The sequence below is a fragment of the Pungitius pungitius genome, chromosome 11 (genome assembly GCF_949316345.1).
Source record: "Pungitius pungitius chromosome 11, fPunPun2.1, whole genome shotgun sequence".
NCBI classification, from domain to species: Eukaryota; Metazoa; Chordata; class Actinopteri; order Perciformes; family Gasterosteidae; genus Pungitius; species Pungitius pungitius.
Window position 1 is genome coordinate 88978 of NC_084910.1, and position 27031 is coordinate 116008.

Sequence of the window (27031 nt, forward strand, 5' to 3'; positions counted from 1 at the left end):
CTTTGTAATTACATCACACGTGCCCCACAAAAATGTTGTATCTCTGATGCGTGGCCCACAGACATTTCCCAGTGCCTACATGCCTGCTTTTTTTAATGCAAAGCTGGAAAACATTTTAATTTCTGTAGAAAAGTTTTACTAATAGAGGTTTACCAAATATTCATCCATCAGTTGTATGTGCATGTGTGGAGGGAGCAGAACAAGGATCAGGACAACGTCCTGGATGACTTTGGGGCAAAGACAGGGTGCACCCTGGACAGCTGGTCAGAGTTTTGCAGGGCTGACAGACAACCACAGTTTGACACTTATGGCAATTTAGAGTCATTTTCGAAGAAGTTGGATTAAAAACCCACTTCACATGGAAGGGTCAACCGTGTCAGGAGACGGTGCTAAAATGTTCCATTGAAAATATATATTTTATATTTGAGGTCAAAATAAATGTCAATTGAATTGTTGAAATAAGCTCAAATACCTCACTTAAAAAAGATCCCCTGTCTCATCAGGGATTCCACTCCATCAGTGTTTGGTTGGTAGTTCTCACTGAGGAGTTTACCATGTGAGTCAAATTTAGGTGAAATTCCCATTGAAGAACTGCAGGCTGACACTCTGGTGGGAAGATGTGTGCTCTGGAAGAAGATGTTTCCGAGCCAAAAGTGGAAGATTTCCATGTAAATCAGGGCTGCAACGTTTGCCAGCGCTTGTATCCATATCAATGACATGAAATTGGCTTTTGAGCTCCTTCATTCTCGGTCCCTTACATACTATTACACTGAGCCTGACCGGTGTGGATGGAAAAAATGTTTAAAGTCTACCTAAAGCTATAATTAGCTTTCCTTTTGTTTTGATTTTGACACTCCCAGTGGACTAAAGGGATAGTGTTTCCAGAACCTTTCAAAAACCTCTCGTTTTAAGGCGGCAGGGTTTGACTCTCTGTCCCACATGGGCCTGGTCCTCCCATGCCTCCCATCCCTCCAGGGATACAAGCTAGCCTCCAGCAGCATTGTGTTAGTGTTATTTCTTAACGGAAACTAGCAAAGCAACAATGCAGAGTCCTGCTCCGAGCCAGAGCCATAATAAGCATTGTTTATTTGGCTGGCTAAGCATTGCTCCAGCAAACAATTGACTGAATCAAACCTAAAAACAAAAGTCTGGTTTAATTGTCAAACAGATGGTTTGAACTAAGATTGTGCAGCGAACCGGGCGGATAGCCAATCATAAGGTGATGAGGTGGCAAAGAGCCACTCTGTCCTCGTGTACATAATCAGCAGCAGCTGTAGAATCTCTTGCACCACCAGGTCAAATTCAGCTGTCATCTATGAAGAAAGAACATGTCTTTTTACAAACTGATTTTAATCAGATCAATAGTGTCCACAAGTTACACAAGCTTAGAGAGCAACAGTCGGGCATATATACAACAAAGAACATACATTTAATAATATAAAAGTGATAAAACAAAATATAAAACAAATCACTTCATGAACTTGCAGCATTTGGAATCCAGTACTTCTGATAAAGTAATAAAAAAACAAGCCTTTACATATTCAGAAACTATATATATATATATATTTAAATAGAAAACAATTGCACTCCTTTGTACATTCAAAAAGCTGACAATTCAAAAAAAAATCAGATGAGCTTTACTTGCCAGCAGTCTAGAACGAACCAACAGACAAAGGAAAATGGCAGAAAATACATCTATTTAATCGTAAAACTAAGTTCTTCTTCTCAATCAGTGAGGAAGTAACAATAAGAAAAACACTACACCTGCCAGCCCATCTTCCATAAAACAGTGTGCTATTTACATCTTAAATAGTTTTTCATTTTTCACAGACTCCGGTCGAAATGTTCCCAGGCAACCTTTTTTGAGTTTTAGTTTTGGCCTACCTTGAGTACACAGATGAGTGATAGGTTTTCTTTCTTTCCTTAAAGGCGTATTAGTTTAATCACCACAGAAAGAAACGGTAGACTGAGGGTGAAGTTATTAGCATTTCATGCTACCTCATATAATCAAAACATCCTTATTTTGGTAAAAATCGATGGGAAGGAAGCATCTACCCGCCTGTCTTTCCCTTGTGATAGTTAGGCATAGTTTGATATAACTTGATGACACCTCGGTTTTTTCATGTAACCCATGTGTGTTACTCTTTCACATACATTTAAGTGTGTGCTCTTCATCGGACAATCCATTAGTGTGTTTTCATGCTATGGGCGCCATATACAGTATATTTCTATTCATTTAATGGCTTATGAGCCTTAAAACACGACTCATCGTGAAGCATATTCACAAACATCTTCTCATACATCTTGTGCGTGGAGGTGGTTCCTATGATGCGGCTGATCTTCTTCAGGACTTTTAGCAGATAGCGTGGTGCCACCTGGCTGCGCAGCACCTTCAGACTGTGAGACAGAGCTTTGACTAGATCCACCTCATGGTTCGCTGTCTTCCAGAGGTGAAGGACCTGCAGGATGTACTGCCTGGGGAGGCAAGTAGAGACCACGGCCCGCACAGCCTCCTGCTGAACTTTGATCCCCGGCAGGCTGTTGGTGACCTTCAGGAGGTCGTCTAGGGTCAGATTTTTTAGGCTGTTGCAGCGGGAGACTTTCCTCTCACAGTGGTTCATACCTGAAGGGACAGGATGTTCCCATTGATACACAAATCTAAAGCTTGAATTAAAGGTCATTTTTCAAAAAAGTGCACTTTTTCTGTACCTTGTATGATGGCGTACATCTTGTCCTGGTCTTTGTTCTGCTTCCTCCACAGTCGCAGCAGCTGGAGGACCTGCTGCTGGGGAGAGCAGGCCTTCTTCAGCCTCTCCAAGCTCTTACGGTCCACCCTCTGACCGGGAAGACTCTCTAACAGGCGCTCCAGGGGCACCGAGGACAGTCGCAGGGATGAGAGAGACTGGAAGATTGCCTCCTCACACAGAGTCACATCTGGATACATTTTAAAAGGCAGACAGTTGACTTAAAGCTATTTTATTACAAATTTAATGAAATTAAATCTAAATATTCATAGCAGTGGACACATTATACAATTAGACCAATGACCACAGCCAATCACAATTCATCGTTCACAGATGTTTCAACAGTGGTCCACAGACAATGTTTAGCATTCTGATTCCATAGTTTGGTCCAATGGGCCTATTATACATCTGCAATTGATTATACTTGTTTGTGCTCAAATCACTGGCTTGTAATTTAGCCAAAGCAGAAACAAGGATTTGCTCTTTCTCTAGTGACACCAGGGCCAACTGGGCCCCTCTGTATTGCTCTGCACCAAAGCAACCTGAGCTGCATGTTGAACTGAAGTGAATTGAGGTGAGTCTGTCCCGACACTTTGCTGCTGACTGACAAACACCTACACCTACCTAAACACCTACACTTGTACATTTCTGGGCTCCCTTTATGAGGTAAATTATGTTTGCAAAGAGCAGGGTTTTCGTATTACACAGAACAGACAAAGCTGACGATGTGAAACTGTCAACTGTAACTTACAGTAATGAAGCAGATAACAGGAAATAATGTTAAAAAAGTTCAGTTAAACCAACATAGCTATAGTATGGTTGAGTTTAATGTGAAAAGGAAATTAGGCTTCTCGGATGTCTCTATGATTGAAGTGTGGCTTGTTCCATAATTGACATTGAGGTCCTGGTGATTTCTCCAAATCACGAAGCAACTTTGAGAATCCCAATTTATCATTTCTTTGTTTAAAAAAAAACCTCAGCTTAATGGTTCCAGGATCTGCTGCAGAGAATCTGTGGTTTATTATTGCGTAGAAGGAACATTTGTGAACGAGTGTTTAATCAGCCTCCCTGAGGGGCAACAGCTTTGTGCGTTCACTTCTAAGTCTGGTATACAGTATGCATAAGTGTGCCAGGGTCTGAGCACCTGCATGTGTGTGTTCTTTAGTGACTGTGGTTTCTCAGGCTCTGAGATCTTATTGTCATATTTGAGGTCTCTCCTCTCAAATGAATTGTACACATCTGTTATAGTTTAAGTCTGAGTAACAAAGACTTAGCAGCTCTTATTTAGTGTCTCTGTGCTTGACTGAGTTTCCTCTGTTTTTGTAGTTCGAGGATGTGACAGTGAACAGAGTAATTGATCCATCAACATGACCCGGTGATGATCAACATGACAGCAGTAGCGTAAACATCCCATTCAACCCTTTGGTTTTTCTCTCTTGTGTTGTTTTTTCCGACACGCAAGAATTTAGAAAAGAATGGAATTTGGACCAAGAACCTGACCGAGGAAATCCCCTGATTTCTGGAATGAAGATGACCACATTTCTGATATAATTCAGCCCTGGCGGAGTTTAAGTTGTTGACAATGGAGGTTAGTTCAAAGACACGGTTGTTTGTGTGTATGTGTGCGGGAGTATTCACTGTGGAAACAATCTCTTCCCTGATTCCACCCTGCATTCGTCCTAAAACCTTGCTGTACGGCCTTCTGAGTGAATGCCTTACCAGTGTGGCACAAGGTGCGATGCTGAGAGCACTCCAGCGTTGCTGTCTGGTCCGGAGTGTCGCAGAGGCTGTTTGAAGTGGACGTGCCCCATCTCAGCGTCTTCAGACCCAAATCAGAGCAATTTCTTTGGCGCTGACAGGCCTCAGAGGCAGAGTACCCACTGGAGAAATGACCAGCGGGACAAGGGTCACATGTGGTGTCACTCACCGGTGTACCTGGAGGAGATGCACACAGGATGAAATGTTAATCATATGGATTGAAAGAGAGACAGAAACAATACAGTTCAAGTGGCCTTACAGATTTTTCTCGTCTGTACTATCAGAGGTTTCATTTGACACATTTTACTCGGTTGTACACATTACACATCACGCTTCACAATCTCTTGCCGGTCAAAGCCATCGAGAGGATGTGATTCCAAGAGCTATGACCACAACGACATGTGACCAGGCTTCAGGAGAACAGATGCTGGTGTGACCTTTGGAATGACTCATTGCTTACTCATTACAGCACGACCAAAGAATGTATCATCAAAGTATGATGTATGTATCACATGTCCAGACTCAACATGTGACTATGACTAAATAGTGCACTTGGAGTGCTTTTAACAGAAGTAACAACATCGCTAAACTAATAAGGTAAGAAAATGATAATCATTTATCATTATTTAATTACTTAAAATGTTGCCCGTAATTACTATTTTTCTCAATCTACTATTGAGATCAATTTAAAGGTTTTACCTTTAATCTTCAGTGACATTTTCCTACCCTTCACTGTTTCTTCACTGTTTCTTACCTATCTACAATGTAACATTCAACATGTAACCACAGCGTGAAGACATTACAGTAAACGTTGTAGACATTACTGTAAAGCACAAGAACATCTGGTATGTGGCCAGCAACACTCATGACAACAGGATGATGTCTATGTGGTAAAACATCCTCATTTTGTCTCTATCACTAATGCGCAGAAGTGAAAACTTGTGGGAGGAGGACAAGTTGTGCTTGATTCAGATTTGACCTTTGATTAGTTTCCTTCTTCCGTTCAACAGTTTCAACCCTTAGCATGCAGACATGAAACCGTTCGCTGATATGCACACAGCAAAGTGCTGATGTTTCCTGCAGCACTGATGAGTATGTAGAGCATGAAAATGTGCAAGTCTAGCTGTAATATGGTTTCACAAGCTGACATTTAACTTGTTAGTGTTCTGTGAATTCCCTCCATCAATGCAGAAGTAGCATGTTAGCAAATTGCCGTCATAGGAAGGAGCATAATGTAAAGTAGAAGTGCTACTGTATCTCTACTGTCTAGAGATATTAATTTAAATAGGTTAAGAACAATCTAGTATATATTTTAGCTATATATATAGCTAAAAGTAGCTCTCTTTCTTTTTAGTCTGTTTTTGTTTAGTTTTCTTCTTCTTCTTCTTGCACAAGTCCCCTTTAAAAAATAGATTTCAAATTTCACCTGGTCAAGTTAAAGCTCAACTACTTTTTAGATTTACCTATTTAATTTTAATTAATTAATTTATATTAAAAATAATTCTTAGTCGTAGGAAAACATGAATTGTATAGTTTCAGTCATTCATTCACAAATAGACCATTTTGCATTCATTTAGAGATACAACTAGAAACAGAAAAATTAGCAGATCCTCAAAGAAGGACTTAGCCATCGTGTTTCTATCATTTTGTTTGAAGCTTTAAACCACACGTCAAGGCATCAAATAACACATTTTTGTCAGTCCTTCAGTTTCGGAGAAGGGAATCCCATAAAATGCTGCCTCATGTCTGCAGCGTATCATTAATCTTTCAGATCTGAGGATACATCTGTACAAGAGAATTCACAGAAATAGTTGTGTTTATCTCGTCTTGCGGTGTCAGATAGTAGAGGGTGTTCGATTCTAACCAGAATTCTTGGAAACTCAATGAATGTATAACCGTAGCAACAAACATCCATTAACACATATGCACACACGTCACATAAGTCAAATAAGTGACATTATTCTTTCTGATTGATTTCGGTTATCTATACTCTTCATCAGAGATCTCCAATTTAAATCAAGCTTTGATTTTGACTGAATCAACCGAAAATACGTTTTATCCAAACTATGATGTAAAACAAAGGCATCTACCGGGAGAACCACATAATAATATGTATAATGTTTAACATCCTCTCACCTAATGTTGTCACTCCGTAGCCAGGAGGGCAGGTACTGTGTGGAATGCAAAACTCCACCACTAGGTGGAAACCAGGAGCACACTCACACAGCTGGTCATGAGTGCTGTTGCACTGCTGCTTCACAAGCTGTCTCTCTTTGCACACCTAAACACACACACACACACACACACACACACACACACACACACACACACACACACACACACACACACACACACACACACACACACACACACACACACACACACACACACACAATGAAACAAGGCTGCATGTACAGATCTACATTCACATTAGTACTGATTGGCATTGCACATATGTGAGGAATACAACAATCACTTGAGAAATGATAGAAATGAAATACTAGAACTGGGATGTAAAAATACCTCAAGAGTGATATGTCACTCTTCCACAATGACCTTCTAAACTTGAATTATCAGTAACAACAACTTAACACTGGTTTAAGGAAGCTTTGCTAAAATCTGAACAAACCGCGTAGTTGTGCATCAGCAGAGGAGCAGATAAAAAACATTAAAGGGATATCGAAATTTCCTGGACTTCCTGAAATGGATTTGGCTTCAGACAAAATCATTACAAAAACTGTTGTTTTTCAAAAAGAACCGTTGATAAAGCCTTCGACCGCGTACATACCGAGGTGCAGTATTGACACGTGTCTCCCCAGTGCCAGTTCTCAGCGAAATGCCTCTCAGGACAGGCCTGGCACTCTGTGGGTGCGTCCGTGGTGCAGTGTCGTTTCACGGCTGTGCCAGGAGGGCACTGGTCACATACTAGGCGGTCAGACGTCACAGGGTCGAGGTACTGGTACTTTGGCGGCAGGGCCTGTTGCTGGAAGGCCCAGGAGAGAGAGGTTGTGAAAAGCTGCAAAAAAAGAAAAGAACAAAAATGGTTTAGTGGTAGTTTAGAGTCAACAGCTGTGACAAATCTCTAATGAAACCCATCTCGTGCACAGCTCCTCTTTGGCTGAAGTTTTGAATATTTGTTTCATTTTTTAGAACCCGAAGCTTCCAGTAAGGAGTGTAAAGAAAGGTCAGAGCTGTAAAGTTGAAGCTCCCAGTGAACACATAGTATTAAACTCATTTCCTTTGCTTTAGAGCAAGCCGGTGAGGGACTCAGAATGTTCAGCTTTAGTTTCATGGATTTCACGTCTCACTGCACGGGAGCTCAAGAGCAACATTTCAAACAACCTTAACTTTATGTTTTTGTAGTGGAGCCAATATTATGCCACGTGTGCTGTGTTAACAGTTAAACTAAATTAATTTCTGCCTGATTTCTAGCTTGATTTGGATTAATTCAGTGCACATTTAGCAGTGTTTCTCAGACTCGTAATGCTTTTCCAAAGCCATTAAGCTCTGTAGACGTGTTCCTTTCTAGCTGAAAGCATCTGACGTGGGTCGACGCTGATCTACTGTAATAGCGTCCTGCAGCAAGAACACACCACACCCATGTGTCTTCCCCGCAATCCATCAATATGGACAAACTGGGAGGTGGGGGGCTGTTAGTGAGGCCTCAGAGATGGACATATTCAGCTATTGCCTCAAAAACAAGCTCATGTATCATCGCTTGGGCGGAAAACTGAAAAGCCTTTGCTTAAAGTCCAAGATGTCAGTTGGTGTCAAAGCAGCTGCTCGAGGCCACATGCAGACTGGCTCCTTACACCCTGAAGTCCCTCAGCCATTGGTGGACTTTACCATTGGCAGGAATAAATCCTCAATGCTGGGACAAACTGTATGGGGTTTTGTGTTTGTGTGTGCCTTTTCAAAAATGAATGAATTCATTCAACAACAACAACAGCAACAACCGTCATGCATGTTTGTGCAAGAATGCCCACACATGCAGAAATGTGTGTGTGTGTGTGTGTGTTTGTTGATGTTCATGTTCCATTATCGTCTTCCTCAGTGTTGGTCTGTGTGCGCTGCGGCCTCCTCTCCTGGCTGCTATTCATAAAAATAACTGTTGGAGGTTACTGGGCTTTCCCTATTTACCACCAGAGTACAAAACACTAAACCCACTCTTTTATACAGTTTACTCGCCACACATCATTGATCTCCTTTCTGCGTGTGTGTATTTATACCATTTACTTTAAAATTGAAACCACGAGACGCAATGTACAATGTGTGTGTGTGTGTGTGTGCGCGCGCATGTCTTTACCATCATGTGTGCTGCTTAATATATTGTTTTGATCTGCATTTTTTTGTTTTCACTCGATACTCTACACTGTGAAAATACTGTTTTTACCATTTATCATTTTAGGAGTTACCAACCTGAAATGATGCATGGCACACTCTTTTTGTTGCCTTTTGCAATAGGGGTAATTTCAGAATCTGACATAAAAATAGATGAATGGTTTTATACACCATAATAGAAACCTAAACTTCAAACAGCGTGGCAAGCGCAGTGGTTTTCCCGGGCAAAACCTACAGTGTGGACCTCTGAGCACAACATTGGGCAGAAGGCTTTCATCCGCAGCGACTCGCTGTGCAGAACCATGACTGCATCTGTATGTTTGTAGCATGGGTGGTCACAATCAAACCCATAACCATAGTCCAGCTCTTCAGAATCAGAATCAGAATATCAGCGTCATTGATTTTGACTCGACCACGTACTTTATATATATATATATATATATATATACTGTAAAGTAAGACATCTTGAGTAGTTTGAATGAAACGACAGCACATGTGAGAGCAGCACAGAGATGTTGCTTTACGTTATGATAGGATCTAAAAATCCCTAAGGGAGGTCCATAGTTCAATGCAATCACACACTGTATATCATAGGTCCAGCTTAAGACCTTTATTTTTCATTATTAATAATTCACACTTTGATCCTACTTCAATTCAAACCCATTCAAGAGAGAAAAGTCAAATGTTTTGGATGGAAATCCTGGAAATGTTACATGACTTAATTTGAAATGATGAAATGATTTTCTAGTTCTGACACTCGCAGAAAAAAAACACTTCCCACATTTCAAAATCAGCCAGTACAGTAGCTCTCTTCTTTTGTGGAAAAGAAATCGGTCAACTTTTTGACAATTCACTTATTGGGAAGATGTCCTGTGGTGTGCGTGTATCAGACTATCAGCCGCTAAAAGAGATATTGAACTTTTCACCTCCTTAGAAGCTGCCATCGGATGACATCAGGGACAACCGCTGGGAATCCAAATTACACGGCAGTTAGGGGCCAATGACAGCCATAATTATACAGTTCACATGAACCCGGCAAAGCTCAACGAGAGTCACGTCCTGCTTAGGGGAAGACTTGGACTAAGGTATAAAGGTAATGACAATGTTCAGCCTAACAGAAATGCCCTTGAGCAAGACAGGGCAGCTGCTATGCAAATGATTGTAACCGATGAGATAGAAAAAAGATCAAAACCATTCTCAGTCTCAGTGGTTATCGATGTATTTACCGGTTAAATCAGGGTTGATCTGTTACAGTTTGCTTATGTATTCTATACCACGAAAAATCCCATTTGAAGTGAGTATAGAGAAAACCTTATGTTTATACAGAGAACATCTGCTTTTTAGCAGATTTTCTCATCTGGAATGAAACAAACAACGGCACAAGTGTGTTCCAGTCAGTCCAGTGTGGGGGTATACAGGCCCCCCTTCTCACAACAGGCAACGCAAGAGGGACACGGTGTGATGTTATTGTGGTGAGCAACAGTCATTCACAGTGTGTTTATCCATCACTTAGGGCACACATGTAATACCTCTGACATTCGATGATGTAGTTATTGAAATAATGCCAGTCCGCTGGCTGGACAGGGTCGTTAAGACTCTGGGAGCTTTTTGTTTCTCTGTGACCTCTCTGTTGTCTAAATTATAGCTAAAGGCGTAAGTGTCATGAAGGCCGAGGGCTTTGGGGAAACAAGTGTAACTGAACTTCAAGCACCAGATGACAGATGGACTGTAGAAACATAACTGATTTCACCCACCTAAAACACAGAAGACACAGAGAGAGTAGCATCCAAATAGTGGGGGTGGGTTAACGGGCTTATCAAATTTACGAAAAAGAAATTATTCCTATTAATTACCACTTGAATACTCTTCCCTTAGTAACGTCACAAAGAATATTACGTAAATACTGAGACAGACAGGTGGAATTTTGTTAGACAGTTGATACGTTTATTGGTGGTTAAGAATAAAAAAGTGGATATTGAGAACAAATGAGCATCTGTATTCAGAGAACCAACCTCAACCAAATTCAATGAGTCACAATTTTGAAACAGAAAACATGTCCTCATTTCTATTGTTAGCAGAAATATTCAAATGTTTCCAGAACAAGTTTGTGGCAGTATTTTACCAGCAAACAGGGTTCAGGCTTCGGGTTACAAGTAATGTGGAGCAAACTGAAATTCAAAGGAAGGGGAGAATCAGTGTTTGAGTAGCCAGAGGCCAGTTTTAAATGAATGGCATGAGGAGAGGAACCATGTCACAAAGGGACCAAACCACACTACACCAGCTTATCCACCAGGCACATGGCTTCAGTTAACTGTAGAGCGCAGGTGGTCTGAGGGGGGATTCCAGCTCTGGTATGTGTGTGTTGGATCCTGTGAACATGGACTTTGTCTTTGTTCACTTATTCATCCCAGCATTTAAAGTAAAATGTGCATCTTATTCAGAATCTGCTGCTTTAAATATTGTGATAAAACTTACTTAGGAATATGCAACATTGCAATTCTGCAGAATGCTGTACTGTTTGGCTGATATATTTTCTACTTTAACAACATTTCAGAAGAAAATGTTGTTCTTTATAGTCCAGTAGCTTTTTTATTTAACATAAATTAATAATCATATGAAACATTTATAAAATATATGATACATGCTTACTTTACAATTTTTGAAGATTAAACCAGTGACTCCCTGCAGCTCCAGGTCACACTACGATGTCTACGACTTGTTACCAGATCCAGCAAAGCGTGAAATAGATTTTACTTAAAACGTCTCACATTGTTTCATTCAAAATACGGTTTTAGGCCCAAAGAGGTCAAATTATGCAAAACCACAACTAAAACAGGAAAGAAGGATGGAAGTCCAACAAATTAAGACAAATTTGTGTAGAAGAAGATAATTTTACAATTCCATGATCTCCCTATGATACTGTGACGCCTAGTAGGGGGAGTCCCTGGACACATTATCTCATTCAATGAGAAAGTGTGTCCTTTTGATTGGTAAATCCTCATTTGGCTGCATAACCAGTCCAGTACTTATATGTTCAGTTACTGTATTCTGTATTTTTTTACCAAATTATTATTTTTTTGGAACATATATGATGAACTTTGACAACGGAACTCAAATCAGTCTTTATGTTCTTTTAAGATAACCCTAACCGGTGAATCCCTTTTACCTTTCTGCTCTTTGTATCTGATATTTATTCAGTGCCTCCCTCCCACAGACACACACACACACAAACACAAGTACTTCTGCTATCAGGAATACTGTTGACTGAAAAGGGGAAGTTAGGTGTGCAGAGCCAACTTCCAGAGGTAATCGTTACTTTCTGAATGAACGTTTGTGCTTGTTCGTTGAAAACATGTTGACCCTATAGGCTTACACACCCTCTGTATGTGTCTCTCCCCCAGTCACGCTCACTTCCTCTGCCATTCTCCAGTGTTTAGGTCGGTTTGGCCAAGTGACCTCCCTGCATCTTCTCCTGTTTGCGTGCCAGGTTTAGGGAAGTTGTTGCCCGAGCGCCAACGGCCACAACAGAGAGTGAAGCACGGAGATAAAGAGATTGTAGAGTAGATAACAGGGATCAGGGCAGTATAACAAGAACGGATGGATGGTTAACATGTAGGCTACCTTGCTGTCTGATTGGCTGGATGGACAGACAGGTGTCCCCAGTTGCATTATTTGTGCTCCCTCAAACTTCCCTTCTCCGGCTGACTTTCATGTTAGGCATGCATCTGCAGTAAAACATGAAGCTATCATGTTAAAAAACATGATATTCAGTTTTTTTTACCAAGTTCCATGACCTTCACACACTGTCAGGGGAACACGAAGCATGCACAAGTGAAGGAGGTGCATATACCCCCCCACCCCCCGGCTCCTAAGCCATAGCACTATTTTGAATACAAAATTGCACATTATACATTTAAAATAGAATTACTTTTAAAGTAAGTGAGTTGGTGGCGGAGGGAGGACACAGGATCCAGAGGGGTGCAGATTGACTTATTGGCTGTAGCTGATTGTTGAGACTGTGGCATCTGACTCATTGGTTGGATGCCCTGCATGGCGTCCCAAACGACTGCATGACTAACTGAATAATGGATGAACACAACAACACTACGTCAGGGATTGTCAGGGTCAAAATATGAGCCTATTTTTGGTAAATTGATTGTTTTGCGTTCGAGAAAAGTAGTGGTGGGAATACTGGTTGATATCACACTAAATAGTTGCAAGTAGCCGACATGTGCACACACACACACACACACACACACACACATTCTTCTACAGACATTTGTACTTCACTGCCTTGCACACCTATTTTACACACAAAGAAGCGTCCCTTAACACAATGACTGACTGAGCTTACACTTGCAGAGTAGGAGGATAAATAGTGGGTCCAGTGTTTTGTAGTCACAGTCCACAACCTGTTTATGTCCCAGATACAAATCTGCACGTGCACATATGCAAAACTTCCTAATCTCCAACATAATACCAGAGGCAAAACACAGCCTGAGAAAATAACTGCTCCTGACCTCTAAGCGTTCATTTAAAATCCACTGAAAGCATTATAGAAAAAAGGAGAGCCGGCAGTAAACACCATCGACAACATGAAGTCTCATTCATTTCAAACGTGCCACAGAAAAAGCAACGAGATGAGAGCCAAAGTAAACATTGAGTCATTAATGGAAATCATAGATCTTGTTTGAAGGTCACAGCAGTGAATAAAAAAACGTGGGTGAAAGATGAGCTCCTTTAATCACCAAAAGCAAATAAGCACCAGTTTAATTAAACAAAGGTCTATTTTCAAAACTGGAATTATTTTACAAATCTTTTGACGATCTTATATATATATATATATATATGTATACTGGATGTATATAGACTACTATATATAAGTAGTATATATATATATATATCCAGTAAATCATGAAAATGTTTGATCAGAAACGTATGAATAAATAAAACAGCTTTACTTGATTAGGATTAAATTGAGTTGTACAAGTAAAAGAGGTAGAAACACGTCTTGAATATAAAACCTCTCACATGGCGTCAGGATGATGTCTATTTCCCAAGCACACGCGGACACGTGGTCAGCGAATATATTGGGGTAATAAATCTAGACTAAGGCGATAACATCTGAAACCGCGCGCAGCCCAACAATAATCCGCGTTTCGCCAAAAGCAAAGTGAGGAGCGTCTCTGCGCTGCGGAGGAGGAGGTCGCTCCAGCGCAGAAAGTCATGTTTACTCACCAGTATCAGTTTCATGGTCGGGCTGGATTTCGTTATCCGAGAGCTCATCTTCACTGCGTGAAAGTGAAATGCGGTGTGATGGGGCCTCCATCACAGATCTGTACTTATACAGTAGGCTAAAGAACGACGAGGGAAGGAGGGAAGGAGGGAGGGCGGATTGTGCCCACCCCCCTCGTAACTCCCCCCCCCCCCCCCCCCCCGTGTATCGTTGGGTTTCTCTCTAAAAATAAAGCGTTGCATCCTTACGAGAACGTTTCTATTGTGCAAAAGACAGCACTGATGAGGGCGACATCGAAGGGAGGAAGGATGGGTCTAAAAGATCAGATGTGTTAATGCAAATATTCCCTAAACATAAATCCCTGATTAACATTTGGTTCAATGTGAGTATTCCTCATTTATAGAGAAAGACAATAACTTTTCTGTTTACTAAGCCACATCTAATCATGTAATTGACTGTTTGGGGTGTATTAGGCAGTAGCCTACTGTGCCATTTGATTGTAGAATTCTACTAAATATATGGAATTACTTTTAATATATGTGTACTATTTGAAGAACATAATTATTCCTCAAATCTAGAAAAAAATGCAAAATAACTTCTTTCAGAGAAAGAGAGCTTCTTGTAATGAAAAATAAAAACTTAAACCAAGATTGACATTCTTTGCAAAATATAAATTGTAAATATACTGTAATACAAATTCCTGTTAGCTGCTGAAAAAGTAAGAAAGTGGACCTTTGGTTCCATTTTGAATTCTAATGGGCCAATCCAGTGACATTTGTCAGATTTGAAACATGTTGGGCACGTTTCCCTGCTCTACCAACTTCGGTTTTACATCTTAAATAAACATTTCAAAAACTAATTTAAGATTTAATCTACGGTTCAACTTTGCAACCAACGAGAAACTCCCACACTCAAATAATAACAAAAGGGCCCTCTCACACTGTGATTGTGACATGTGATGCTGATACAAGACCTCTGATGTCAAAGGCCTTAAAAATATTTGTTTCCATTCGTCTAGTCGTTTGCTTTCTGACTCCCATGCAACATCGTCACCAAATGTCACAACGGCCTGACGTAGAAGCTGAAGGTCTGAGTGTAAGCACTGACATTAAACGCCTACGAGTCTCGAGCCATGTGAGGGAAGTCTTAGTGGTGAGGTCAGAACTCACCACAGTGACTTAAAACACACACAGGGACCAGTGCAAAAAAATACACACCGTCTTTCAGCATGGAGGTTGGGGCACACCACAACAATGGTTAAGCGGAAGCTGGAAGTCCACCTTCTCCAACACACGTACACGTGGAACAGCTGCACACGAGCTGAGGCCTGGCGGTGAGGTCTGCCGTGTACGACCAGGACAAAAAGTGGGAGACTTTTAAGTAAAAAGAAAGCTACTTACTGACTTATTATGAGTCCATAAACCGGTGACTGCTTTGGCGTGTCAACTTAGTACTACTTTTTGATCTACTTTGAATTTCCATATAATAATAATGGCTCTCTGTCTAGCAGCCATACAACTGGTCATCTGCAAAGATGTTGAGATTTGTTCTTTGTTGAGCTTTTTCCATTTTTTTGCATACTACAGGGAGATATCAGATTTTATAGTCTACATGTATTCACATCAGTGCTAAATGCGTATTAGCCACAATGTGTGTGTGTGTTCATGTACTTCCTCTCTTGTATGTGCATCCTGAGTGTCTGCGTGTGGGTGTGCATGCGTGTTTACCTGTACTGCATTTATTAAAGTCACGCTTCTTTGCATAAACAAATTAATGGAAAAGGGAACTGATAACTGTTGTGTTGATGGTTACCTGAGAGATAAAAAAAAATTCAAACATCCTCTTGACTTTCCCTCAATGAACCTGGAATTAACAGCGGTGCTAATGTCATTAAAATGTGAATGTAAAAACGTCATAACATGCATTCTAGTACAAAAGATTGCAACCTAAAGTCAAAAGTTAGTTGCAACCATGTATTTCCAAGAGATACAACTAACAGGTGAACCTTGGTTTTGGTAAGCTCCAACTTACAGCTAAAGAACACAAAAGCTACTTTTAAGATGGAAAAAAGAGAAGAAATCACAGAAGAAATGAACTGTTGGATTATTAGTTTCATAGTCTTGTTTTCAATGCTGGATTGTAAATCTTGTGAACACTATCGGACTGTGAGAATACAATGGTGACAGGTTGGAGGCTCTTCAAAGTGACTTACTGTTCCAGAGAATTTTTAAAACTACACGTGAGAGTATTTTTGTGTCGTGAGCGACACCACTAACTGATCACTAATGGGTGTTGCATAATGTTTGGAGCTCGCAAAGAGAATCCCATGGTTTTTCTGCCAAATCATAAAACGTGATTTGACTTGTTAAAGGTTTTAATTGCCCCTGGCATAATGTTACTGGCAGTTAACCAACAGGTCTTTTTACAGGTACCGCTTGCTCTCTGAATGTGTGATTAGGACATTACAAGTCTATTTGGAGACAATACCTATTTTTCTACTCCCCAGTGGCATTACATTTATATTTTGGACATTGCAGACAGAGCTATATGAGTAATTTCCAGTCATCTATCTCCTGGTGTTATCCTCCCAAGAAAAGAGTCAATTAGACGTTACCATTTTATACTCACACACGCATAATTCAACAAAAAAACTCCAAACATTAGTTAGTAGGCTAAAGTGACCTTTGTGCCAAAGGTTTTTTAAGGAAACTTAACCACACCACTTTATTTTGTCGTGTTGAACAGACAGAGAGAAGAAGCACGTTGCCTCCTAAAGGTTTCTTGACCTTCTCCTATTCTCTTCTCTGCCTTCCTGCGGTCCACCTCAGAATTCTTGTTTCAGGATATTCTATCTCTCTCTCACTGCCTGGGCCCCTCAGATGGGAATCACAGTGGACAAGTCTTTATTTTGCTAACTGATGAAAAAGCCTCAACGGGATACTTAAATCATCAATGCGGGGCAAAGATACCCAGAGAGAATGTGGATGTGTCGAGGCAGTAAGAGGCAGATTAGAATGAAGTGGACAGTGAAAATCAAGTGGTGGTGTATCCAATGGAGGCTGCATATCTGAGAGAGCACCAAAGGGAAACAGTAGCAGAGAGGGGTCTGAAAAAAGGATGAGGGTTTCAGCAGACCTTGTGCCCGGCGTTGGAAGTGCTGCCAGGCAAAGCAATGAGTCACATGTGACCTTGAGAGAAGAAATAACAGCACAGGGATCCCTAGACTTCCACGGCAGCTGATGTGGTCGGCCTGTTTTCTCTGGTGAGGTTTCTGCAAAAGATTTAGGGGAAACTCTGCTGGGCTTATGAACTGTGGTGTTGAGAGTGACGCATGAAACGAGGCTTATTCACGAGAGAGACGTTTGCATGCTCGTCTGCTGGAGAGGTGTCGTATCTAAAAGAGAACACTACACCAGGAGAGACTCCAGCACATGATGTATTTTCTTCTCTAGTTTAGTCATATCTTAAATGGGCAAATATGAACTGTACCTTTAGATGTTTTCCATACATTATTTCCATAATGCATCTATCATATATTTTTTTCTTATGTTTATATATTTCGTTTTTAGACACAGGATCTTTGTGGTTTCAAATTAGCGTTCTTTTTGACTATATTTTGCCATGCTAGCGTCTATAACATCCACGTTGGTCGTATACTCTGTTTGCTACAGGCTGACGTCCTTTTCCATCATCTGCATCACCACAGCACAGATTGTTCTTGGTCAATACTTTCTTTTATGACGACAAACATCATTACGCCCCCTGAACAATACATCTGTCTTTGTTGATCAGAAACATTGTGACTATTTATATCATTCAGCAGAAAACACTCATATAACTGCTACCAGTAAAGCACCCACACAATAGAGAAAAAATGAGGAAAAAGTTTACTAGTATTTACTGTTTTTCTCATGTTAAAAAAAACTCCTGCTCTTTAGCTGTGGTTTGCCACTAAATGCCGCATTCAAATGAATGGACTTGAGTTCAGTCCTTCTACTATTTTCAGTTGACCTTGACAATCCGTGGCATGCACTGTGAAGTATAAAATAAGATACATTTCACATTCCTACATAAAAGCTAATAAGGGATTTCTGGCAGTTCAATATATTAAACAGTTTGAGCGCCAACAGTTTTCAGAATAATTACCTATCAGAAGCACACACAGGAAGAGATTGTGTAATTAAAGGAGACTGAAGTTGATGTTGCTGAAACAACACATGTATTGTTTTGGATGGGAAATGTGATATTGAGTCTTCTGGCCCTTATAAACCTTGGTGTGAACTAGACCGTGAACTATGCACCAATAGGAATCTACATTAAAGGCTAAAAGTAGTGATATTTAGGATGTCAGCTACAATGCAGCATTAGACGGAGCATTAGAGTGTATTCATTCATTCAAGAATATATGAATGTCACTGCCGGACGCATCTCATATAACAGTTTAATTACAAGGACATATTTTTCAGCTTTACTTATTTTTCTGGCAGCAGTGGAAAAGTAACAGTCAGGGAAAATCAACAGACAAGAGGCAGCCGCCTGCTTCCCTGTTTGTCCAATTCATTTCATGAGAGGACCACTGAATGTGTGTGTTTGTGCCTGGTGTTTACTGTCCCAAACTAGCGCGTGGCAAAGAAGTTCTTACTCACCGGCCACAATCTACAGTGGCATTGACCCAAAGTAAAGCTGGCCTTACTGTGCAACTACTGTACTTATAGTGTACACAACAAGGCCTCACCCGTGGCGACCTCAGTTACAGCTCCATTAAATCACCAGATTAAAAATAAAACACAAACCATAAAGACAGAGGAAGTAGATTTTGGCCTGAATTCCTACACATCATTTTGGAATATTTCTGTTTAATCAGTGAATTTTCAAAACTCCCAAAAGCCAAAACAGTTTGTCTGTTGACTACTCCCACTTTTTCTACTTGAGGTCCCCTTAATTAACATTTATAAGTAATAATAATAACAAGTATAAGTAATGTAAACAGTTATCTAATGAATGGCTAAAAACACACGTTTTTATTAATGCATTGGTGATCATCAATTCATCCAAATTCATCTTAAATCACCCCAATACCTGTCTGTAAGAAGGGTTACCCGGCCAGAGGCTGGTTGGGGATTGCACTGTTGGTAGGAATCTGTTAATTATCTTTACTCTTATTCTTTTCTGCTTTGTTGTCTTTTTCCATCATTACCTGTCAGTATTTTCCACTGATTTGTCTCCTGCGGTGCTCGGTTGCCCTTGGAAAAGATGACAAACAGGCTGGCGGCCTCCCAAACAGCAGCATGTTTTCCAGCTCCATCAACAGGAGGTGACGGTCATCCAGGCCAGAGGGTTTCCCAGCACTGGCCAATTACTGTAGCTCTGCTCAACGGAACGGCCTGTAATGCAGCGTGTGTGTCGGGGAGTGTGTGGGTGGGCGCGTGTGCGTTGCGTGCAGTCAGTGGGTAAAGGGCGATAAAGACACTCACCGGAGAATGTCGATGTGTGGAAGCAGTCGTGTGCGGGGAGTGAGAACAGGCAACATTCCGTGTAATTGTTCACACTGATGCTTGAACTTTAGTCCCACATTTTTCACCCCGGCATGCAGTTCTAGGTCACTGAATGAAGAAAGCTCATATTTCACTTTCAAACTCTGAATAAACATTACAGCAGACTAACATTATGCCACGCTGAAAGCCATCTGAGGCTTAATATTTGTATAATCACATGATACGGAGAGGAATATTACATATCACAAATTTCCCTACACAAATTTGCTTTAATAAGTACAGCAGACAACACCCTCTCTCCCTGGACTCTCACATTAGACACAAAAATATGTTCTGGGGATTTTTCATCTCCCAGAACAGAAACAAAATAAGCCTGAAATTATTGTCTACTTTGCTTACGTGTACGTGTACGCTTGAGGTGTCTGAATGGTTGTATGGCTCTGTGTTAGTCCTGTGATTGGCTGGTGAGGGATCCAGAGTCTCTTGCCTGAAGTTGGCAGGGATTTACTCCAGCACCCCCCCCCCCCTCGCGACCCTGTGTTATAATTATTATAACAATTGAGTATATTTACATCTGTATAGCCAAAATCACAAATTTTCCTCAGATGGTGTTACAAATAATAGTTCCCATCTTGATTTAATTTGCTTAATCTGCCAACATACTGAATATATAAATATAGGAGGCCCAGGTTGCCAACAGATGACCTCCAGTTACCCTTTACCTCGTTTACAGCCGATTACACTGATTTCGGATGAGACACACTTATGCTCAGGCTAAATCATGGTGATACACTGCAGTGTGAATGAAGTACACTGCTGGATTGTAACAGACCGACAGACATGTTCTTTCATTCATATTTTTTTGACATCTTAAATTGCCCGCCTGTAATGTGTGTGAGCTAAATCCACTGATGGGTACATTTCCAGTAAAAGGGAAAAAACTATATTTGGTCTGATTGACTGGAAAAGAACCGGCAAAGCCGTTGATCGTTCAGGAGAGAAAATAGATAAGTGCATCATGGAAAAAATGCCGCGAAAATGAGAGAGGAGAAAAAAATAGAGTAAAGCTATTTTAAGAAAAAGAAATGCATGGAAAGGTTATCTGATATTGAAATTTCAACTCAGAGATGATAAATATGGAGAAAATACAATGGGGAATAAAAGTTTGTAGTTTGTATGTTTTGGGTGTTGTTTAACAGAGGTTGCTCAGAGGAGAATTGTGCTCCATCCATGTGAGGCGTCTTTTTCAGCAAGGTCTTCCTCTCAGACCACAGCAGCGGTCTGCTGACGGTCACACTGCGGCCAAACTCTCCGGAGAACTCTCTTGGAAACGTCATCACAAACCACATAAAGAGACAGAGGGAATACTATATTGTTCTGTTAAAGGAGGACCTGAAAGCATGCGTAGGGCAGGAACATTTACACCCTCGTTCCCAAATGACAAATGACCTCTTACGCTAGAAAAGGGAGGTGGGATGGAAAAATGTCCGGAACATCTGCCTGACACCACCGTCAGTGAAACCAAGCTAGAAGCAGAAGATTGCATCAATTTTAATAAAAAAGAAATGTCTCTTGTTTTTATTCATGGTGGAGTCCCCTGTCTCATATATCTCAACTCTCAATGGAGGAAGTTAAATTCCCTGCATTTCCAATAAAAATCTTGGAGCAGGTTGAGTGGGTGATTAAATATTGAGGCAACGCCTCGACCTTTGTCGCCAATAATGTTGTTCTCTGCAGCTAGAACAAAATGAGACTTGTCTTCTCCCCGGGAAAAGGACACAGTGTAACCAGTAGTGACCCAGCTCCTGCCAATGTCTATTTCACGATGGAGTTCACGATTACCTGGCTTCTTTTTAAAGGTGCAACTACAGCAAATGTGCTCAGGCCAGCGAGCTGGCAACGTAGGGTCAAACATCATGATCTTCTTCAAGCATCACAGCAGGTTTGTGTTTTAAACTGGGGCAGATAGAAGTCAAACCGCCGCAGGAGCAATAATGTATTATTCATTTAGTCAATGAATAGTTACAACAACATTTTCAGCTTTGTTTATTTCCAGATGTCCAGACCGGTTCATTTTAGAACACATGTTTCAAATGAGTTTTCACATTCCTAATAATCTGCAATGAATGTGTGCATTGATTGAAAGCCTTGTCTTTCAGCACTGTGCCTCACATTTCATCATCAGAATGAGTGAACCTTCCTGTGTACAGTACATCGTAGATGCCCTTTGAACTAAAGACATTTTGACATGTCACAGTATAAACGTGGGTGTGTAAAATACATTTAATGATTCAGTTTCAAGCTTCCTTTTGCGTTCTTGCTCCCTGCAGCTTGGCTTACTAGGACAAACAAATTCATCATCAATGGTATTAGTAACACTTATGTTCTATGACATGTCAAAACATCTCTTTTGCTTTAATGCAAATGTACTGCATGTCGCAGACTCTTGAGCATGTCCAGATTTTTATTTTTTTAATTAATTGAGGTGTTTTCAAAGTGTGGATGTTGCATGTTGCACAATGGTCAACTAATGTCCCGCTGGTGTCTCCTTAGTGATATTGGTTGTGTGTGGCACAATAAAAGTTTGAAAACTACTCTCCGTATGAACCACTTGAATTCAAGCGAACTATTTATTATTATATTATTTACAATTTATTAATATGCCTCTCCTACTCGCAAGATCCTTTTCAAACATACAGTAGGTTGGATGCAATTTGGATGTAATTTCATGGAGTCCAGGCACAATTTGAGGTTCTTCCATTCATTCCGAGTGCGGTAAATCTGAGTAATATTACTATTTAACCATCAATTCTGTCATCTCCCTCAACCATGCATAGAATATGAATGGCACAGGGAAAACACAATGTTATGTGTAATATGAGCTACTTTTAGAAATTGATGCTGGTATTTGTCATCGATTTACTGTATTAGCTGAGACTATTTTAGTTTTTCCCTTTTTTTTCACAGAAAGATGAAGAAACAAGGAATTGAGGCTCCATCCAGAATAATTATTTTGAGACATTCTTCCACATGACATCTGTGCTATGAACAGTGAAAAATCCCATTTTTTGTGTAAATGCAGCCATAATGCAGGCCATAATTAGCAACGCTCCGGTGATGCCTCTAAAAACAGCTTGGCTATCCCCTGTCTGGTTGGAAACTCTTTATTTCCACATTCAAAGGCGATGGGAACATAAATGAACGTGTCCCAGTGGAATCAAACAGTTGCTCGGTGCTGGGAAGGCAGAGTGGGCCAGCCAGGAGAAGAGGCTGGTCATGAATTGGTGTGTGGGCCAGCCAGGGCCTCCTTTGGTAATGCTAAGCGAAGGGGGGTAGAGTGGTGGAGAGCACTTATGTGTCAGGGGTAAATAAACAGTGAGGTGAGGTAATGGTTGGCAAAAAGGTCTTGCAGCAATGCTCCACGTGAAAAATAGAATTACGAGGGACCACAGCAGGTAGCTATTAATCCTATTCTGGTAGCAGAGTAGTGTGCTTGGATGGCCAGAATGGAAAATGTACAATTCAATATTGTCAATACTGATTTTATTATCCTATTAAGTTCACAAATGTATTATTAGTCATGCTAGTGGCTTTTGTGATGTTATGTTCGTTTCTGTTCCGTCCAGTATGAAAATATTTCAACAAAACTAAAGGTCAACAATTTGAAACACCGTTATGTCCGTCTTCCTGTTTTCAGTCATTTTCTGCTTCTCCTTACTCTTTTCCTAATTTTTCTAAACACGTTTATTTCTCAAGAATGACAAACTTAAAATAAAATAGTGTAGCAAGGCCAGTTCTGAATAGACAAACACAGCATTAAATAATTCATAGGAAAATAGTTTGCTTGCTGGTGCTTATGCAACCTTTAAAAAATGCTTTCAATGCCTCAGCCCTAATAATAGGCAGCTCAGTGTGGGACCATATAGTCCAAAGCTGTCTCTGGCTGGCATGATAGCTCGTAATTCACAATAATTGAAAGTAGAGTTAGCTTGTGTAGGCTAATAGGTGATGAAACAAGGGCTTTGTACTGTAAAAGCTGGCAGGAGCTGTGTGGCCTGGATCACATAATGGGTGCTGAATGTGTTAAATGGAACTACAAACCAATAAAACTACACCACAGAGCATTAGTTTGTACCCCAACGGGAGACTTACTGAAGTGTTGTTTCCTACTGCAGGATTTTTCAAACTCAGTCAATCAAGTCAATTCAACCATTTCCGAGAAGTTCATTTTCAGGACGTTCTCCAGACGTCAGTGTGAAACTGGCTTTGGGATTAGCGGGGGTCATGGTGGACAGCGTGGTTTGGCGCATAGCTAACAGGGTGGTGACTGCAGCGCTAAAAGATCTAATCTCAGTACATGGTTAGAAAATCTGGGTGGGAAAGCTAAATTAACAAGCATCTCTCTCCCCCTGGAGAATGGGTGTCAAACTGCTCTTGACCAAGACGCCTCAGCCTCCGGCAGTCCGTTCCCTGTGAAGCATCTCAATGGTGAGAAACAGTGTGTGTGTTTAGTGAAGCTTAACTAGATGGCTGAATGAAATATTCTCTTTAATTCATATTGACAGCGTTTGGGAAGGCAGAGAATATCAGAATTTATTAAGTGGGATAGGCTTACATTGATTGTTGTTTTGATTTGCTTTCTTTTCTCATACATCTGTTCTTGAGGCTGCACACTTAATAGTTATGAACTCATATTGCATGCAATTTAAAGGTATAGTATTAATCTACATAACTATATTGTCGGGGAACTTTCATTTCATACAAGGAATGGATAAATGCATTGAACAAATCTTAATCTGCATGTGCACATTACAAATTATTATTACGGAGGAATATATATGGAATTAGAGGATTTATGTCTCAACAGGATTTGGAAAAATGATCTCTACTTCAGATCAGATGACTGCTGCTGATTCAGAACGCTGCAGCTCAAATCAGAACTAAGACCGAGAACATGGATCAGATCACTCCAGTGTGGAGGTTTTCACACTTGCTTCCTGTCTAACAAATAATTTACTTTAAAATCCTGCTGTTGGTAAATAAATCACTGAATGACATACATACATGATCTGCTGATACCTCACACACCGCCATGAACCCTCGTCTGTCGCCTGGGGCGGGTCTCCTTTCTGTTCCCAGAGTCAGAACCAAACATGGAGAAGCAGCGTTCTGTTTCTCTGCTCCACATACGTTGGAACAAACTCCCAGAAAGCTGCTGAGTCTCTCAGCTGCTTCAAATTAAAACTGAAGAGTTTCCAGTCATTGAAAAAAATATTTTTCCTTATGGTTTGATGCATTTAATGGTTTTAAGCAAAGTTGTTTGCCCTGTTGTAGAAATGCATCCATCCATCTTCAAGCTTCTTATCCTGCACACAGGGTCGCGGGGGGGGGGGGGGGGGGTCTGGAGTCAATCCCTGTCAACTTCAGGCGAGAGACAGGGTACACTCTGGATCCGTCACCAGACAATCACATGACTAACACAGAGCCATACAACCATTCAGACACCTAAGGGCAATTTAGAGTTCCCAATCACCCTAATCCCCAGAGCATCATGTCTTTTGACTGTGGGAGGAAGCCAGCTTAGTTGAACCCAGGACCTTCTTGCTGTGAGGCGACAGGGCTGAGCACCACACCATCGTGACTCCAACCCCCCCCCCCGCGACCCTGAGTACAGGATAAGCGGTTTGAATATGGATGGATGGATGGATTTTAGTATTTTGTAATGAATCCAATAAATCTGAATCTTAATTTTAATCAATTTCTCCCTCGCAATCCCATTGGCGATTTAGTTAAGCTTTGATGTTTGAAGTAGAATTCTGCTCTAGTTTGTACCTTGGTTACCCCACAATACAGAGCTTCCCTGTAGAACACCCCGTCTGTCACCTCACGGTTTGAGTAATATCTGGCTTATGGGAAATTTCTGTTGAATGATTCAGTGTAGAGAAGGTTCTGGAACAGTGAGTGATCACGCAATAATCTCCTTGGGCAGAGCTACAATACTTCTGATGTGGGCACACCTTCAACTGATCCTCTGGCATACCAGGTCAAGCCCAACCAGCAACCACTTACCCAGCCCCCCTTTCCTAACACAAGCTGCTCTTTAAATCCCTCAATCTGACTCATTGCACTTCTTCACTATTGCTCACTCTTAATTACGGTCATGTATACTTTTAAGGTTTGCCCTTGGAAAACCCTCAATATACTGTGTTTGCTGGTATCTGTTGTTAACAAGAACAGGTGCATTTCTCTCATTTTGCTAACAGGCAAGGTGTCCTCGTTATGCAAACTTCCAGCAACCAAAGGTGCTGTTCTCACTCAGATTTATGACGATGGCGGATGCTGTCACACATCCTTCTTCAACAGATCACCTCTGGCCCAGAGAGACTTAATTCACCTCACTACCCAGTACTATTATAGAGCAGCCTTTCAACTGAGGGACTGTTTCTCGTCAAATACCGACCCTCGGTCGGTGGCACTCGTCTTCAAATTAACACTGGCTTTGAAGGGAAAGTTTGTGAATTGGGTTAAAGTAATCATATAGGCAGCCGCGGTGATCTTGGTGAAAAATGCCCAATGAGCTGGAATGTGTTGCAGGTATGACCTTAGTTTTTAAATGTAAGCATGAAGTTTAAAAAAAACATGCTGTTTGTTCATGCTCTCATTATGAAACTAGAGTGTTAAAACAGGCCCATATAACATAGGTAATCTTTCATTGGGACTTTTTGTTACCGTGCAAGTTGGACCCAATACCCAAATAAGAGTATTTATATCCCACTAAACTTTAACAAGACCATAGCTGCTGTGACAAAAACACAATTCACCAGAGGAATATGTACTGCAGTAAGTAGGAGGGAGTGGTACGTATTCCTACTGAAACCAAAATCATCATAGTATTACATCTTATAATGTGTGTGTGGGTTTGTGTGTGTAAGGGCATGGTTCTTTTAGGATGTGAAAGCACAAGCTCACCAAGCTGCATGATTCATTAACATAAACTCACTCATGTGAAAATGTCCGATCTATTTTGTCAATGAACCTAACCAACAGGACATCCTTGGTGCATGACTGGACATAGACATCACACATCCATTGTGTGAATCACAGGTTTCTCTGCGGCTAAGCATTTTCACATTGTGATGTTAACCTCTCTGTTCCTGCTGTATTTTCCAGATGTATTTGTGATGAGATTGGCAGCCAGACCCACTAAGCTGTTTGGCATTATGGGAAATATTATGTTTCTTTTTATATGAGTAGTCATATGGGATTTATCGTGGTGTCTAGTGTGTGCTTTAAATATGGAGCTAAAGTTAAATTAAGGTAGAGTGTAAGTTCAGTTATAAAGACTAAAACTTTGCTTTTTTAGACTTGTAATTTATTTAATGTACCTCTTCACACATGCTCACTTATAATTCCTTTGCTGTCATTCTCCGGGGCAGTCAATCTTGATATCGCTGTTC

The 27031-nt window shown here is 40.8% G+C and overlaps 1 protein-coding gene across 1 annotated transcript; it reads right to left on the reverse strand.

The window, feature by feature from the left end:
- Positions 1–1467: 1467 nt before the first annotated feature.
- Positions 1468–14224, reverse strand: LOC119198195 (tumor necrosis factor receptor superfamily member 11B-like). The gene is made up of 6 exons (XM_037455122.2): positions 14082–14224; positions 7291–7518; positions 6639–6783; positions 4464–4679; positions 2710–2934; positions 1468–2623 (listed from the first exon to the last, which is right to left on the reverse strand). Exons 1-6 carry the CDS (start codon positions 14127–14129, stop codon positions 2229–2231), a joined length of 1257 nt encoding a protein of 418 aa, XP_037311019.1. The 5' UTR covers positions 14130–14224; the 3' UTR covers positions 1468–2228.
- Positions 14225–27031: the final 12807 nt, after the last annotated feature.